Source organism: Coccomyxa subellipsoidea (assembly GCF_000258705.1).
Source record: "Coccomyxa subellipsoidea C-169, whole genome shotgun sequence".
In the NCBI taxonomy this organism is placed as follows: Eukaryota; Viridiplantae; Chlorophyta; class Trebouxiophyceae; family Coccomyxaceae; genus Coccomyxa; species Coccomyxa subellipsoidea.
The window spans coordinates 128,097-140,121 of record NW_005178024.1 but is presented as its reverse complement, the minus strand read 5'-3'; the positions used below and the strand labels follow the sequence as shown (position 1 = coordinate 140,121).

The 12,025-nt window shown below is 48.5% G+C and overlaps 1 protein-coding gene across 1 annotated transcript; it reads right to left on the bottom strand.

Annotated features, from left to right (window-relative positions):
* Nucleotides 1-1,783: 1,783 nt before the first annotated feature.
* Nucleotides 1,784-11,874, bottom strand: COCSUDRAFT_58564 (His-Me finger endonuclease; the record flags this gene model as incomplete). Its single annotated transcript, XM_005643755.1, has 14 exons — nucleotides 1,784-2,008; nucleotides 2,586-2,720; nucleotides 3,494-3,640; nucleotides 4,423-4,590; nucleotides 5,273-5,424; nucleotides 5,920-6,014; nucleotides 6,492-6,607; nucleotides 7,102-7,170; nucleotides 7,847-8,005; nucleotides 9,024-9,194; nucleotides 10,005-10,160; nucleotides 10,549-10,679; nucleotides 11,279-11,399; nucleotides 11,680-11,874. 14 exons carry the CDS (start codon nucleotides 11,872-11,874, stop codon nucleotides 1,784-1,786), a joined length of 2,040 nt encoding a protein of 679 aa, XP_005643812.1.
* Between the last annotated feature and the right edge of the window lie 151 nt (nucleotides 11,875-12,025).

Below are 12,025 nucleotides of genomic sequence, written 5' to 3'. Positions count from 1 at the left end.
GCCACCGAGCCTGATGCAGCTGCACAACCAGGAGAGGCCACAGCGCAGCCTGCATCGCTCACAGCTGGGGGCACAGCTTCTGAAATCACACAGGCGGATGCACCCGCAGAGCGATCGATTGGAAGCAGCGCAGAAGCAGCTGACAGGCCGGTGGCGCAGGCCTCTGCAGCTGGTGAGGAGCAGAGCAGAGAAGCAGCGTCAGCGGTGGAGCCAGACGAGGCAACAGCAGGTGCTCTTAAAAATGTGACTGCTTTGAACATGAATCTGCAGACCTCAGCGCGCATGCAGTGGCCCACAGAGCCGGCCCCAGCCAGTGTTGCAGAGGCGCATCCTGCTGGACAGCAGAAGCAGGCTGCAGTTGAGACTCAAGGTCATGATGAGCAGCCGTCTGCCAAGAGGCCAGCCGAGGTGAGCCCCAGTGAAAAACCTTGCAACAAGTAGAGCAGCATCTACGTGGCTGCCTGCCACTTCAGTGTCAGCGCCTTAATGAAATATTTTGTCATGTAACATCCTTTCAATAATGTGTCCGCTGCCTTCCCATGCGTCACTAGGCTGAACAGACTTGAAGTTGCCGCGATCAGATTTGCATGCACCTGTCGCTGGGTAGCCTGGTTTGGATGAAAGAGTAATGCGTGGTGTATTTTTTTTTTAATTCGAACTTGAAATTCTGACTGGTGAGCAATAACTGTCTTTTACGCATCCCTGCTATGCACGATGTTATAGGTTGCCCCATCTAGAGGTCACCTGGTTACTAATGACCAGAGGAATATAATACTGTGCAGGGTGAGGAGTATGGCCTGGAGCCTCCTTCAAAGCGCCTCAAGGACGGCATGTCAGATGAGGAGCCTTTGGACTGAGTGACAAACTGCATGCATGAGAATAAGACTGCGCAGTCTTATTTACTGTACCGAGGGAGGGAGGGATCTAATTCATGCTGGTGCCAGCCTCTAGGGAATCCTTATGACACCATAGGCATTCTTAGCAGCTGGGGCTTCTGAAGGACTCGAAGCATTACTTTCGCATTGCACTTAGCTGAGTGGGCTGGAACAAGCATGAAAAAAAAAGCATTACACGTTAAGTTTGGTGGAGGAGTTACAAGGATTATTGGCCCCTGACATGACCATTCTCATTGTATTGACCACACCTTTGCAAATGTACTTGACAGCCCCAGGATGCCTAATGACACATTATTCAGCAATCCATGACTGAGCAGATCTTTTCAAATGCGCTAACATGGCAACTCAAATCAGCAAGGAGACCAAGCAGACGGTACACTTCATTAATGCACTTCTGGACATCAGAACAGTCATGGCCATCAGTACTTCAGAGAACAAACTCATTCATGAAACGAAGGATAATTGTGTCCAATGCGTGGCAGCTCTGCACTTGTTTGTACTTCCATGCAGTGTGGAAAAACTTTTCCGGAGCAAAATTCCCAATACTCTGCAAACTTGAGGGGTACTTGAGGGCACCTGACGCCCTTAAATAGTTGAAATAATTGCGCCATCCGCAGGACAACTTTCAGAACAAAACAAAAATTTCTTCAGCAGCAAACATCACACTTCATACCTAGCCTGGCCAGGCTTTTCACATTTCGTGATTTTCAGTGGTGGAGAACATGCCAAGACAGGGAAGGCTGGAGAGGAATCATCATACGTAGCCCTGAGGGCTGGAACGAGCGTGTTATAATGATAACAGTAATGTTCGGTGAAGTCATGCAGCTGGCAGCTAGCCATTAATCAGACAACCATGCGCGCACTCCTTTGCCGGCTATTTGACCCATCTACAGATCAATGTCTTTCAGGGAGGTCAGCAGCTTGTGATCTCCCAGTGCTGCGACGTCTACAGCCTCCAGACTTTCCTCGTCCACAGCTGTGGCCTCTTTCTTTCCTCTCGGCCCCTTTTTGGAAACCTTGACTGCGGCTGCACCCTTCTTGAATGCGTCGCCTGACACGATGTCTGGCCCAAAATCGATGCCGATCTGCTTTTGGAGAGACGCCACGGACACCTGCATGACAAGCATGTGAGGAATCACTGATTTCTACTGATTACTACATGTGATTACTAAACACATGGCAATGCCAACTCTGCTGGCATTATAGTCTTTGTGCGCCACAAACACCGATGTTGAGGCCAAGAGAAATACAAACACCGATCTTGAGGCCGAGAGTAATTCTTGCCATGTGTTGTGTGAACAATATATTATACAGAAAAAAAAACATGAAATCCTGTGGTGCATGCCTTTCAGGTGGATCATGCAAGCATCCCACAGCACTCCAAACTTAGAACAATTCATTGGAGGCGTCTAGGATTGTCACTAATGCCCAAACCGGTCGGATGATGTCAAATGGTCACTACTATCCTATGCGGGGATTGGACATTGTCAGACACAGCCGCTGTCTGCCTAATCTAAAGAAGCATCAGAGATAGGTGGCTTAATTGTGTTATGGCCTGCCCAATTGTAGATCAAACCTGCAAAAGCAGGGTTGGGGAGCTCGAAAGGACGGCAATTTCACAGATGATTTAGAAAAGAGACTAGGAATCCTTCAAGCAAGCCCAGATCTGTAAGAGTGAGTCATGGTTACCTGGAAGCCGAGGATGTTTCCCAAGGGCTCCACTTCTTCATCGATGCCGGCCAGCGCCTCAGCCGTCACAAACTTCTCCTGGCTGACAACGTACGCGCTCGAGCGCACCACTCCGTTGTGCACCAGTGCAACCACCTGCAACGTGATAGCATGATCGATGGTGAGGGATCTGCTGGGCTTGGAATGATTTTGTGAGAGCTGACCTTGAAGAGATTGGCCTCAAGTGTGACTAGTAAAGAAAAATGCACCCAACACATGCTAAGAATGGCAAAACAGCCATACTCATAAGGAACAGTATGTACTGTATCCTGAGGGGTTACTGCTAATGGAAAACAAATCATCGCTACTGGGAAACATTTCTTACGTAGCTATGTGTCAGGGTGAGCAAGACTGGGGACACAGAACAAAGGGACAGGAGCGTTGTCATGATATGTACACAGTATTGGTGCTGTCACTTTCATGAGCTTCCAGTGCAGCCCCAAACCAGCAGTGCTGCAAATTCACATCACTGGCTATGGATGGAGTAATTATTATTGTTATTTTTATTATTACACACCTATCCAAGCCACAGTTGGCTTAGGTGCGTCGCAGCAGCGTTTCTATGACAGCCTTCCAGCTCGGTCTATCTTGGCACCCATGGAATGCCGGGGGTATACTGCAGTAGCCCACTGCAGAGCTTGCAGCAAGGGTGAGTTGCATATTGGAGGGGTGGCGGGAGGCGGTATAAATGCTGAGCACCGTGCCCACGGTTGATTGGGTCTTGCTTGGATCTGGCAAGTCCAACCAAGGGTACACTTGTGGCAGCCTTCAACTGCAGCTTGTCTGCCGGGCGTACCTTGCCTCGTGGCAGGAAAAGCGTGCAATAATAAGAATAAGAACAATATCGGAGGGTGCGGAAAAACCAGTACCTTCCAGAACTTCCCGGGGATTTGCACTCCGCGGTGAACAGCATCGTCTTGTTTGAAGACAGGTCCAGTGAAGACGGATATCTTGAGGCCGTCATTGGTGGCATTGTTGAGAACGTAGTCCTCCAGTCCTGCCCAGAGCTGGTCACCCTGCAGCAACCTTCTGTATTTACATTTTATTTTATATTTGATTTGGGTTCTTTGGGTGTAGGGTTTTAGGTTTGGATTTGGGTTTGCCAACCTGTTATAATAACACCCCTTATTTATGTCACAACTCTGGCCAAGCATTGCGGGGTCTGACATGGCCTCAGAGATCTGGGCAATCCCAGGGGGATTAGGTAGACAAGTTCTTCTAGGGACACTCCCCCTGGCAATCCCATCTATGACTTGCATGGTGGTCTGAACAATTGACGTGGCATCAGGATTTGACAGCCCCCAAAGGATTGGCCAAAATTTTCAGGGCTAGGGGCAAGGGATGCCCAATTGTCACAGCTACTAATGCGCCCTAGCCCTATTTAAAGGCCTAGGGCCCCTGTCAAACTGACTGGCATGGTGTTCTGGCAGACTAAAATCCCATCCTAGAATCCATCAGCATAAGGTCAATACAAAGGGGAGCTCACACGCCCCTGAATATTAGTCAAGGCCTCGACCCGGACATGTCATTGTAGTCAAAGAGTGCGACAAAATGGCATTAAAATGACACGGCTGCAGCATAGGAGACTCCTTCAAGAGAATATCTTGGCTCTTTCAGTTGGAGAAATTGGATTTGGAGTCCATTGGATCCTCATTGCATTGGTGGAAAAAGTGCCATGGCCGCGCAGAATGGAAAAATCCGATACACTTGTTGCTGGACGTACCTTAATCCTAGATACCTCGAACCTGGAAAACGTGTGATATGTAGTAATAAAAATGATACTTAGGAGCAAACACACCTGGTTGACCTTGTAGTACTGAGGAGCAATGTTGGTGAAGTACATTGAGTCCAGGTTTCCGGCGTTGTATTCATAGCTGTCACCCCAGGAGGGGTCTTTGCGCCGAACCATGTGCCCCCGGTCAAAGTAGTTGACATTCTCCGTGTACAGCTCGTCGCCGCTTTGCTCCTGCACTCAGACTCAAGGAAATCATGCAAGCCATGCAAAGGAAAGCACATACCACAAGCCTCGCAAAATCAGCTGGAGCTCCAAAGTGAGCATGAATACGCTGACAAAAAGATGCATTCCTGCAAGATAATACATACTAGAGCAGGTGCCGATCACATTTGTTCTTTATAGCATGGCGGGTTTTATAGCATATTCCGGTATGTGTAACTCGCATGCTAGCCACTCTTGCACTCAAAGCCAAGCACAGGTGGAGTAGTCTGCGTTGGTATATCAAGCCGTGCGGAAGAAGATATCCTGCACGAAAATTAAAGGAAAGTGTGGAAGAACTACATCACTGGCAAGCATCAAAACAGACTAAGAACACACATGCGGGACTATTTGCATCTTTGCGAGATAATTGCTGCAGGCGCGGATTTCGAGTGCAAGCATGGTGCATTTTGACTGCTGGAGAGATTCATTCTTCAGACGCATGCCTTTGGCAAGAGTAGCGTGTGATTATGCTGCCAGATTCAGTGATTTTCAGCTGAATAGTTCTTGAACATTCCAGATGAATGAGTAGCTCTGGGTTTCATCCAGTATTACCAGGCCTGACACAAAACAGACGACTGATTATATTTTATTAATGTGTATATATATATTATCACCATTTTAGATTGAGGTGCCAAGGGTGTGTTTAGCTCACCCCTTCCTTCAGCCGGGGGTCCAGTCTGAATTTGGGGGCCCTTGCTGGGCTGGCAGCGGTTGCGCCATCAATGTTGACTGCCGTCCAGTAAGCCAGCTTGCGCTCGGAACTCAGCTCCAGCGAGAAGTGCATGTAGTTCAGCACAGCGTCACCTGCGTGTGCATGACAAACAGATCAACTTGAATGCACCTCCGCAGAACTAAGCATTGAGAGACGTATATCCTAGCAGCAAGAATAGTCCCTTGAAGAAGTGGAATGACTATGTCCAAGAAGATCCAGATGCCATTGGTCATGCCTATGATTTGTAGAGAAAATGCAAGAATCGGAAAGAGTGGAAAGCAATAACATTAATTCAGGTGTTGCTTGACGTACCTGGTCCTTAGGAATAATAACAATGAAAGAACAATCCTAACATTCCATCTTTGACATCATTGCAAACATGGTCTTACTTCTGGATACTCAGCAGCGCGGTAATGTGCAGTGGACGGCAGTGTCTCTGAGATATGTTAGCATGGCATGCCGTGCTTGTAAGATGGGCAAATGAAGTGGCCCAAAGACGCAGAATCCATTCTCCTGGAATATTTTCAGGTATTTGCATTGTAAGAGGATGATGCCAAATGGTGGATTTTGGATCTTGTTGGCCGCACCTCCGACCGTGACAGGCGGACCAAATTTTTTCTGTGCCGCAGTGCTGTCAGGCAGAAGAATAGTCACTCCCAAGAAGTCCGGGTCGTAACCAGTCCTGCAATCACAGCATGTAGCTTTGTCACTAACAATCTTGCAAGTTCAAAGTTTTGGAATTCGAATTTCAAAATCAATCAAGCCCAAGAAGTCTGGGTCGTAACCAGTACTGCAATAACAGCATGTAGCTTTGCCATCAATTTTAAATTTTAAGATTTCCATTTTCAAATTTCGAGAATTCAAGCTTTTCGAACGCACAAGATGTACATGTCACATTCATAAGAATTTGTAGTTGGTTGCCCCGAGACTCTGTCTGGATGCTTCAACTGTAGTGTGGATGCAAGAGAGAAGTGGTTATGACCTCATCAGGGGAATGTGGCAGTAAGGCCAAGCACTGTATGCTTGCAACCCATCAAAATGTCACCATGGAATACTTTACTCTTCACTCCAGAATTCGCCCTAAATACTCTGTGAGACAATTCTGTTACAGACAGAAGATTTCAGAATGAGCACTACAGTAACAAGGTTGGGAAACTACCTTGACTGCAGCGCCAGTTGCTCCTCCCTGGCAAGGGCGACTCTGCGGCCCCCCTGCCCTGGTGCTCCCCTCTTCTTTCTTGCCCTCTCCAGCGCATCGATCCCCTCGGCGGCCTCCTGGAGTGCCAGTGCAATGCCACGGGAATTTTTTTAGCTTAGGGTTTGGGGAAGGGGCCTTTACAGGATTGAGTTTTCACGGGGAATGCAATGGTAGATTTGAGGTGAAGGGTCAAAATCTATTATCATCAAAATGATTGTAAGAATAGTCTCTGGCCAGTGCAAGGGCTGTTACTATGCAACGACGCAATGCTTCACGGAGGTTAGACCGCCCAATTAGGCAATGCATTCGGGCAGGCCAGACTGCCTTGTTAAATGCTAAAGCCATATCTGAGCATTATCAGGGCCCCGGCTGGCCAGGGGCGGTATAAATACTGAGCACCGTGCCCACGGTTGATTGTTTCTTGCTTAACTCTGGCGAGTCCAACACTGGGTAGGATTGTGGCAGCCTTCAAATGAAGCTTGCCTCTTGGCAGGAAAAGCATGTACCAACAACAATAATTGTATCTGAGAATGCACCAGATCAGTGTATTCATCAGGCATACAATTCTTACCTCGACAGAAGCCACTGGCAGACCTCCAAGCTGGAGATCACTCAGAAAGGCATGCACCAGCAGATTCTTCTGCGCCCAACAGAATAGTGCAAATCAGCAGAAATGACATGTGTTACGGACTGATGCTCCCCACCATCTGGCGGCACTGCTTCAGATGCACTGATCACCCATGCTACATTGTTCCACAAGCTCCGGGGTTTATTTCAGTGGCGTCCTGAAGCCAATGTGGCTCTGAACACGTAAACATGTCATTTTTGTGGCGCATAAACTACCTGAGGGTGTCCTACTTCGCGATTGGCTTCAAAAAATAAATAAACGCAACAGCACAGGAAGCCACATTTCACCCCTTGTCAGCATATATACACCCAAATCACAGATTCCATGAGAAATTCCAGCAATTAGCCCATTTTGTGGCCTCAAAATTTTATTCTAGGATATGTTTGTAGCCATTGGCTTCCATCCAAAATCTTTTACATAAAATACTGTCAAGCTTAGCGGACTAGAGCACGTGGCTACGAACCCCGGAGTCGGGATTTCTAATCCCTCCTAGCCCATTGTCATCATCAAGTGGCAGAAAGCCTGCCGTAAGCCACTTGGGTGAAGAATCAATTGCATTGAAAAGCTGACTCCATGATCATTACAGAGTGCTGCCTGGACAGATCACAGGTCCCGAGCTCGCGCAAGGAATTCAAAACAATTTGAAAAAAGCGCAGATGAGGGTGAAGGGGATCTGTCAGCGCCGCACCTTGGCCTCAGCATCAGACTCCAGGAAGTTGACAATGGCGCTGATTCGCACACCCAGATTTGCCTCATACTGCCCTCCGGCCGGCGCAGTGCTGGTCTTAGCAACGCCATTTGCACCCCCGGCTGCCTTCTTGACACCGCGGCTGTGCAAGGCCACCACCTGGGAACAGAGCAGATCACATGAGCAGCAGAGGCCTGCATGCAAAGGCAATGTATCTTTGTGGTCTCTGGAGCCACAAATCTGAACCACTGGCCTCTGGAGCCACAACCTGAAGAATAATCACAATACAGGTTGTGTTTATTCTTCAGTGACCTTTAGGAGCCACCTGAGGCTCATTGGTCTTTGTGGGCAGTCTGTCACTGCCCATCTTCATATCACAAACATCTCACGTGTCTGCATGTGTAGTCACTGTGCGGGTTAGTTGCTCCTGTGTGCGTGGCTGATGGGCACGCTTGAACATGCTGCTCAAAACTCCTGGTGTAGGCAGCCGCCTAATGCAGAGGAGCACCAGAGAAAGGTGCGACAGACATGTTATGGCCTGCCCAAAGGTAAACCCCACCGCAAAATCAGGGATGGGGAGCTCAAAACAACAGCAAATTCACCTGTATGCTGTTGTGAGACCAGGGATTCTTCAAGTAAGGGCACACAACTATGTAAAGAAGACTCCTGCCTTCACTGACGAGTGGCTAATTAGCGCACTCCTTGCCAAGCAGAGTACACGAAAGCACCAGTGCAACGAGGACAGGGTATACCTAACATGTCTGCTCTGCTCCCTCCCTCCCAGTGAGCGAACAGAGTGCTCACCGCAGCGCAAAGTGAGGAACTAGAGTAGTCCGCACGTTTTGCGCAAGTGAAAGAGGAGCTATATCTCTCTAGACAACAACGTCAGGGACCAAATGCTTGATCTTCACTGACTGCACCAAAATGTCGATTTCCTTGTCTTGCCCATCCTTGCTTGGCCCTTCATACACTTGCTTGGCCCTCCTTAACTTTAGGGTTAAGGGTAACCCTACACCTTAAGTAAATGAAATAGAGGAGTATCTAAACCTAAAATATATGGCCCTTGTCAATCCCCTCTTGCCGCGTATCATTGTGCAAAGCTCTATCATCCCCTGGATCTTGATGGTTTGTGGCATTGAGTACTCCTGTAATGATGAAGACAGATGCCAGCTCTCACCTGCCACTGGTCGTTGAAGACTGGTGAGCCAGAGCTGCCGGGTGCTGTGTCACTCTGGTACAGCAGAACAGTGGGGCTCTTTTTGGACAGCACCTTGTTCTCTCGCAGAGCAACCTGCTTATAGTCTCCCCCCGGATGCTGTATGATTGTCACATACTCCAGCTCTGCAACCTGAAGCCGAAGGCAAGAGCTTCAAAAACAGAACAGCAACATTGGGACTCAACTCAAATCAAGATAGAAATTCCGTCACTCCACAGCGCACAAGTGAATTTTTGCTGAGTCCCGTGACTCTTAGATTTTGAGTCAAGCATCCGGTGAGATTTGACTTTGCTAAAAGCAGTTTGATGTGAATGGCAGACTGAGGAGGCGGCATCCTAGTCAGAGCTTAGGTATACATGCAAACAGTTAGCAGAAATGCTTACCAGCCCTTGACACTGTTCGTGCAGATCTGGAAGTGGAAAAAACAGACACTGCTCACTGGTCACCAATGTGGACGTGGCACAAAAGTCTGCGCTATGCTCTGCTCTAACTCCTGATCAGCCCCTTGGAAGCCTCATTGAGAAGATATTATTGTATGCATTTCATTTTATAGACCTTCTGGGAGCCACCTGAGGCCCATCGGTCTTGTGGGCAGTCTGTCACTGCCCATCTCCATATCAAAGACTTCTCACGTGTCTGCATTCCGTTGTAAATATGGCAATCCTAATACTCTTCTGGCCCAAGAAGGCATGCAAACAAGGTGGTGCAGAACCAAATAGCTATAAGCACATATTGTGATTGGGAGTCAGGCGGCCCCCTTATGAAGCTGAAGGAAGAGCTCAAGGTTATTCTGAGGTAATTCTGAGGTAGTCATAGGAAGTCAGGCGGCCCCCTTATGAAGCTGAAGGAAGAGCTCAAGGTTATTCTGAGGTAATTCTGAGGTAGTCATAGGTAATTATGAGGTAATTATAGGTAATGTGAGGTAGTCACAGAGGCGCGCACCTTGCCAAGCTGCTTGTCGAGACGCAGATAGCCCCACTGCGACAGATATGCTCCAGCAGTGCCGCGCTGCTCCTCAGGAGCCACCGCGCAGAATGCAAAATCCAAATCATCCGTGTCTCCAACAAAGTAAGCAGCGGTGGGGTCCAGGCGGTAAACCTGTCATGCGCAGATCCCATGCATCGTTTATACATGCAATCGAACAGCTGACGTCACAATGCCATGGCTCTGCAACACAGCAATTTCTCTATTGATTTACTCAAGTAAATGTTTTGCATGTATTTTAAGATGACTTTGTTGTAGGGTTTATGTCACATTTTTGACATGGTAATGCCAACGTGCACTTTGCGACGCATGGTTGCCAACGGGCATTTTGCAAAGGAAGGTGCGCCGCTGGCATCACTCCAGTTGCGTCGGTTTCCTCACTGCATGCATTCCCCAATGTTGTTCTGTGGCCGAGGGCTCAGACAGAGACTTCCAGGGGACAATATTAGATTTCTTGATGGCATGCAGCAGTGAAGATTAGGCAAAGTCTTTGGGGCGGTACCTGTGTCTGCAGTTTGGCAATACCGCGTTCGTCCTTCTCATAGCCGAACTCGACCATGCTTGCAGCAGCTGTTTCCTTGTCTGGCAGCACATGGCGGTTAGTCAGCAGCAGCCGGGGGGACACCATGAACCCTGCACACAGCGCATTTCAATTTCAAATTCAAGATCTACTTTCAAATATGTTCTGAAATCATGCCTTCAAAGTCTCTGATCATGACGATGGCGGGCCACATGAACCGAACAGGAGTATAAAATTATGTCTGGTACTCTGTTCCGGGAAATAGCTTACATATCCCGGCGTGCAAGCAGGCTTAGCACATTTGTCTCAGTGCGTGCAGATTCAATAATGCTTCACAGTTGGGCGTTTCTCCTTCCACTTTAGCCCTGGGAAGTTGATGGCAGAATTTGCAGGAAATCATACTAAGCACATAAAGCATGTGAATCTTCTTTATGCATTGGATTCTATGCGCCCAATACTACAGAGGAGCTCGCCAAAGCGTGTCAGTAACTTGTAGCCTGCCCAAATCCAAATCTAAGTTGATGCTGGGCAATCCGGAGGACCAGCAATATCACATATATAGCGCTGTGGCTTGAGCTTTAAAAAAATCCGGAATATAAGGTCACTCTAATTCACAAAACCCAGGACTCTGCATTGCAAGCATGCACACCCTCTTTTCTTGTCAGAGCATTCTCTCTCAGAGAGTTCTCTTTGTCAGAGCCTTGCCTCTCACCTGAGGCGTAGCCAGAAGTGTTGTCAGATTCGTCCCGGATCAGCACTCGGCCCACAGCGGCCGCCGCGCGCACGCCGCGAGTCAGATACTCGACTCCAACCAGATCGTTGGTTCCCAGGATCTGGCCCACGTAATGGCAGAGATAAGATCAACACCGAGCCATGATATGGTCTTTCCAGGTAATAGTCGATTCTGATCTGGAAGCAAAGGAACGAGGCCAATCTGAGCACCTGCTCCTCGTGCAGACAAACGCCCCTCTAACTGTCGTGTTGTCCCCAAAACAAGCATGCAATGACAGGCCGAGAAGTTGGGATCAGAAGCTATGAAGCCCCTCCCTTCCAATTCTTTAATCTCCATGTGCCATAGGTCTCTAAAGGAGGGTGCTGGATATAGATGCGCACCCTTTCGAGGTCGTAAGAGCTCGCTTGGATACCGGCGCCCCTGTTCTTCAAGCGAGCGATCAGGTCGGCCAGGCGATCTGTTTGGTCGCGCTCCCTGCACGGAGCTTTCTTGAGAGCGGCATAATCGTCGTCGGTCAGGCCCAGCTGGTCGAGGACATCTTTCAGGCTCTTGAACAGCTCAAATCCCTGCACCATCGAAGCACTTGCTGCGATCCAGGTAGGTTCACGTGATGTTCCAATTCCGCAGTCTTGCTGTGAGACAAGCTCATGAGAATCCCAAACAATCCTTAAAGTACATCGTACGTGAGCAACAGAGTTATTCCATTGCCGTATATATTCTACTTGC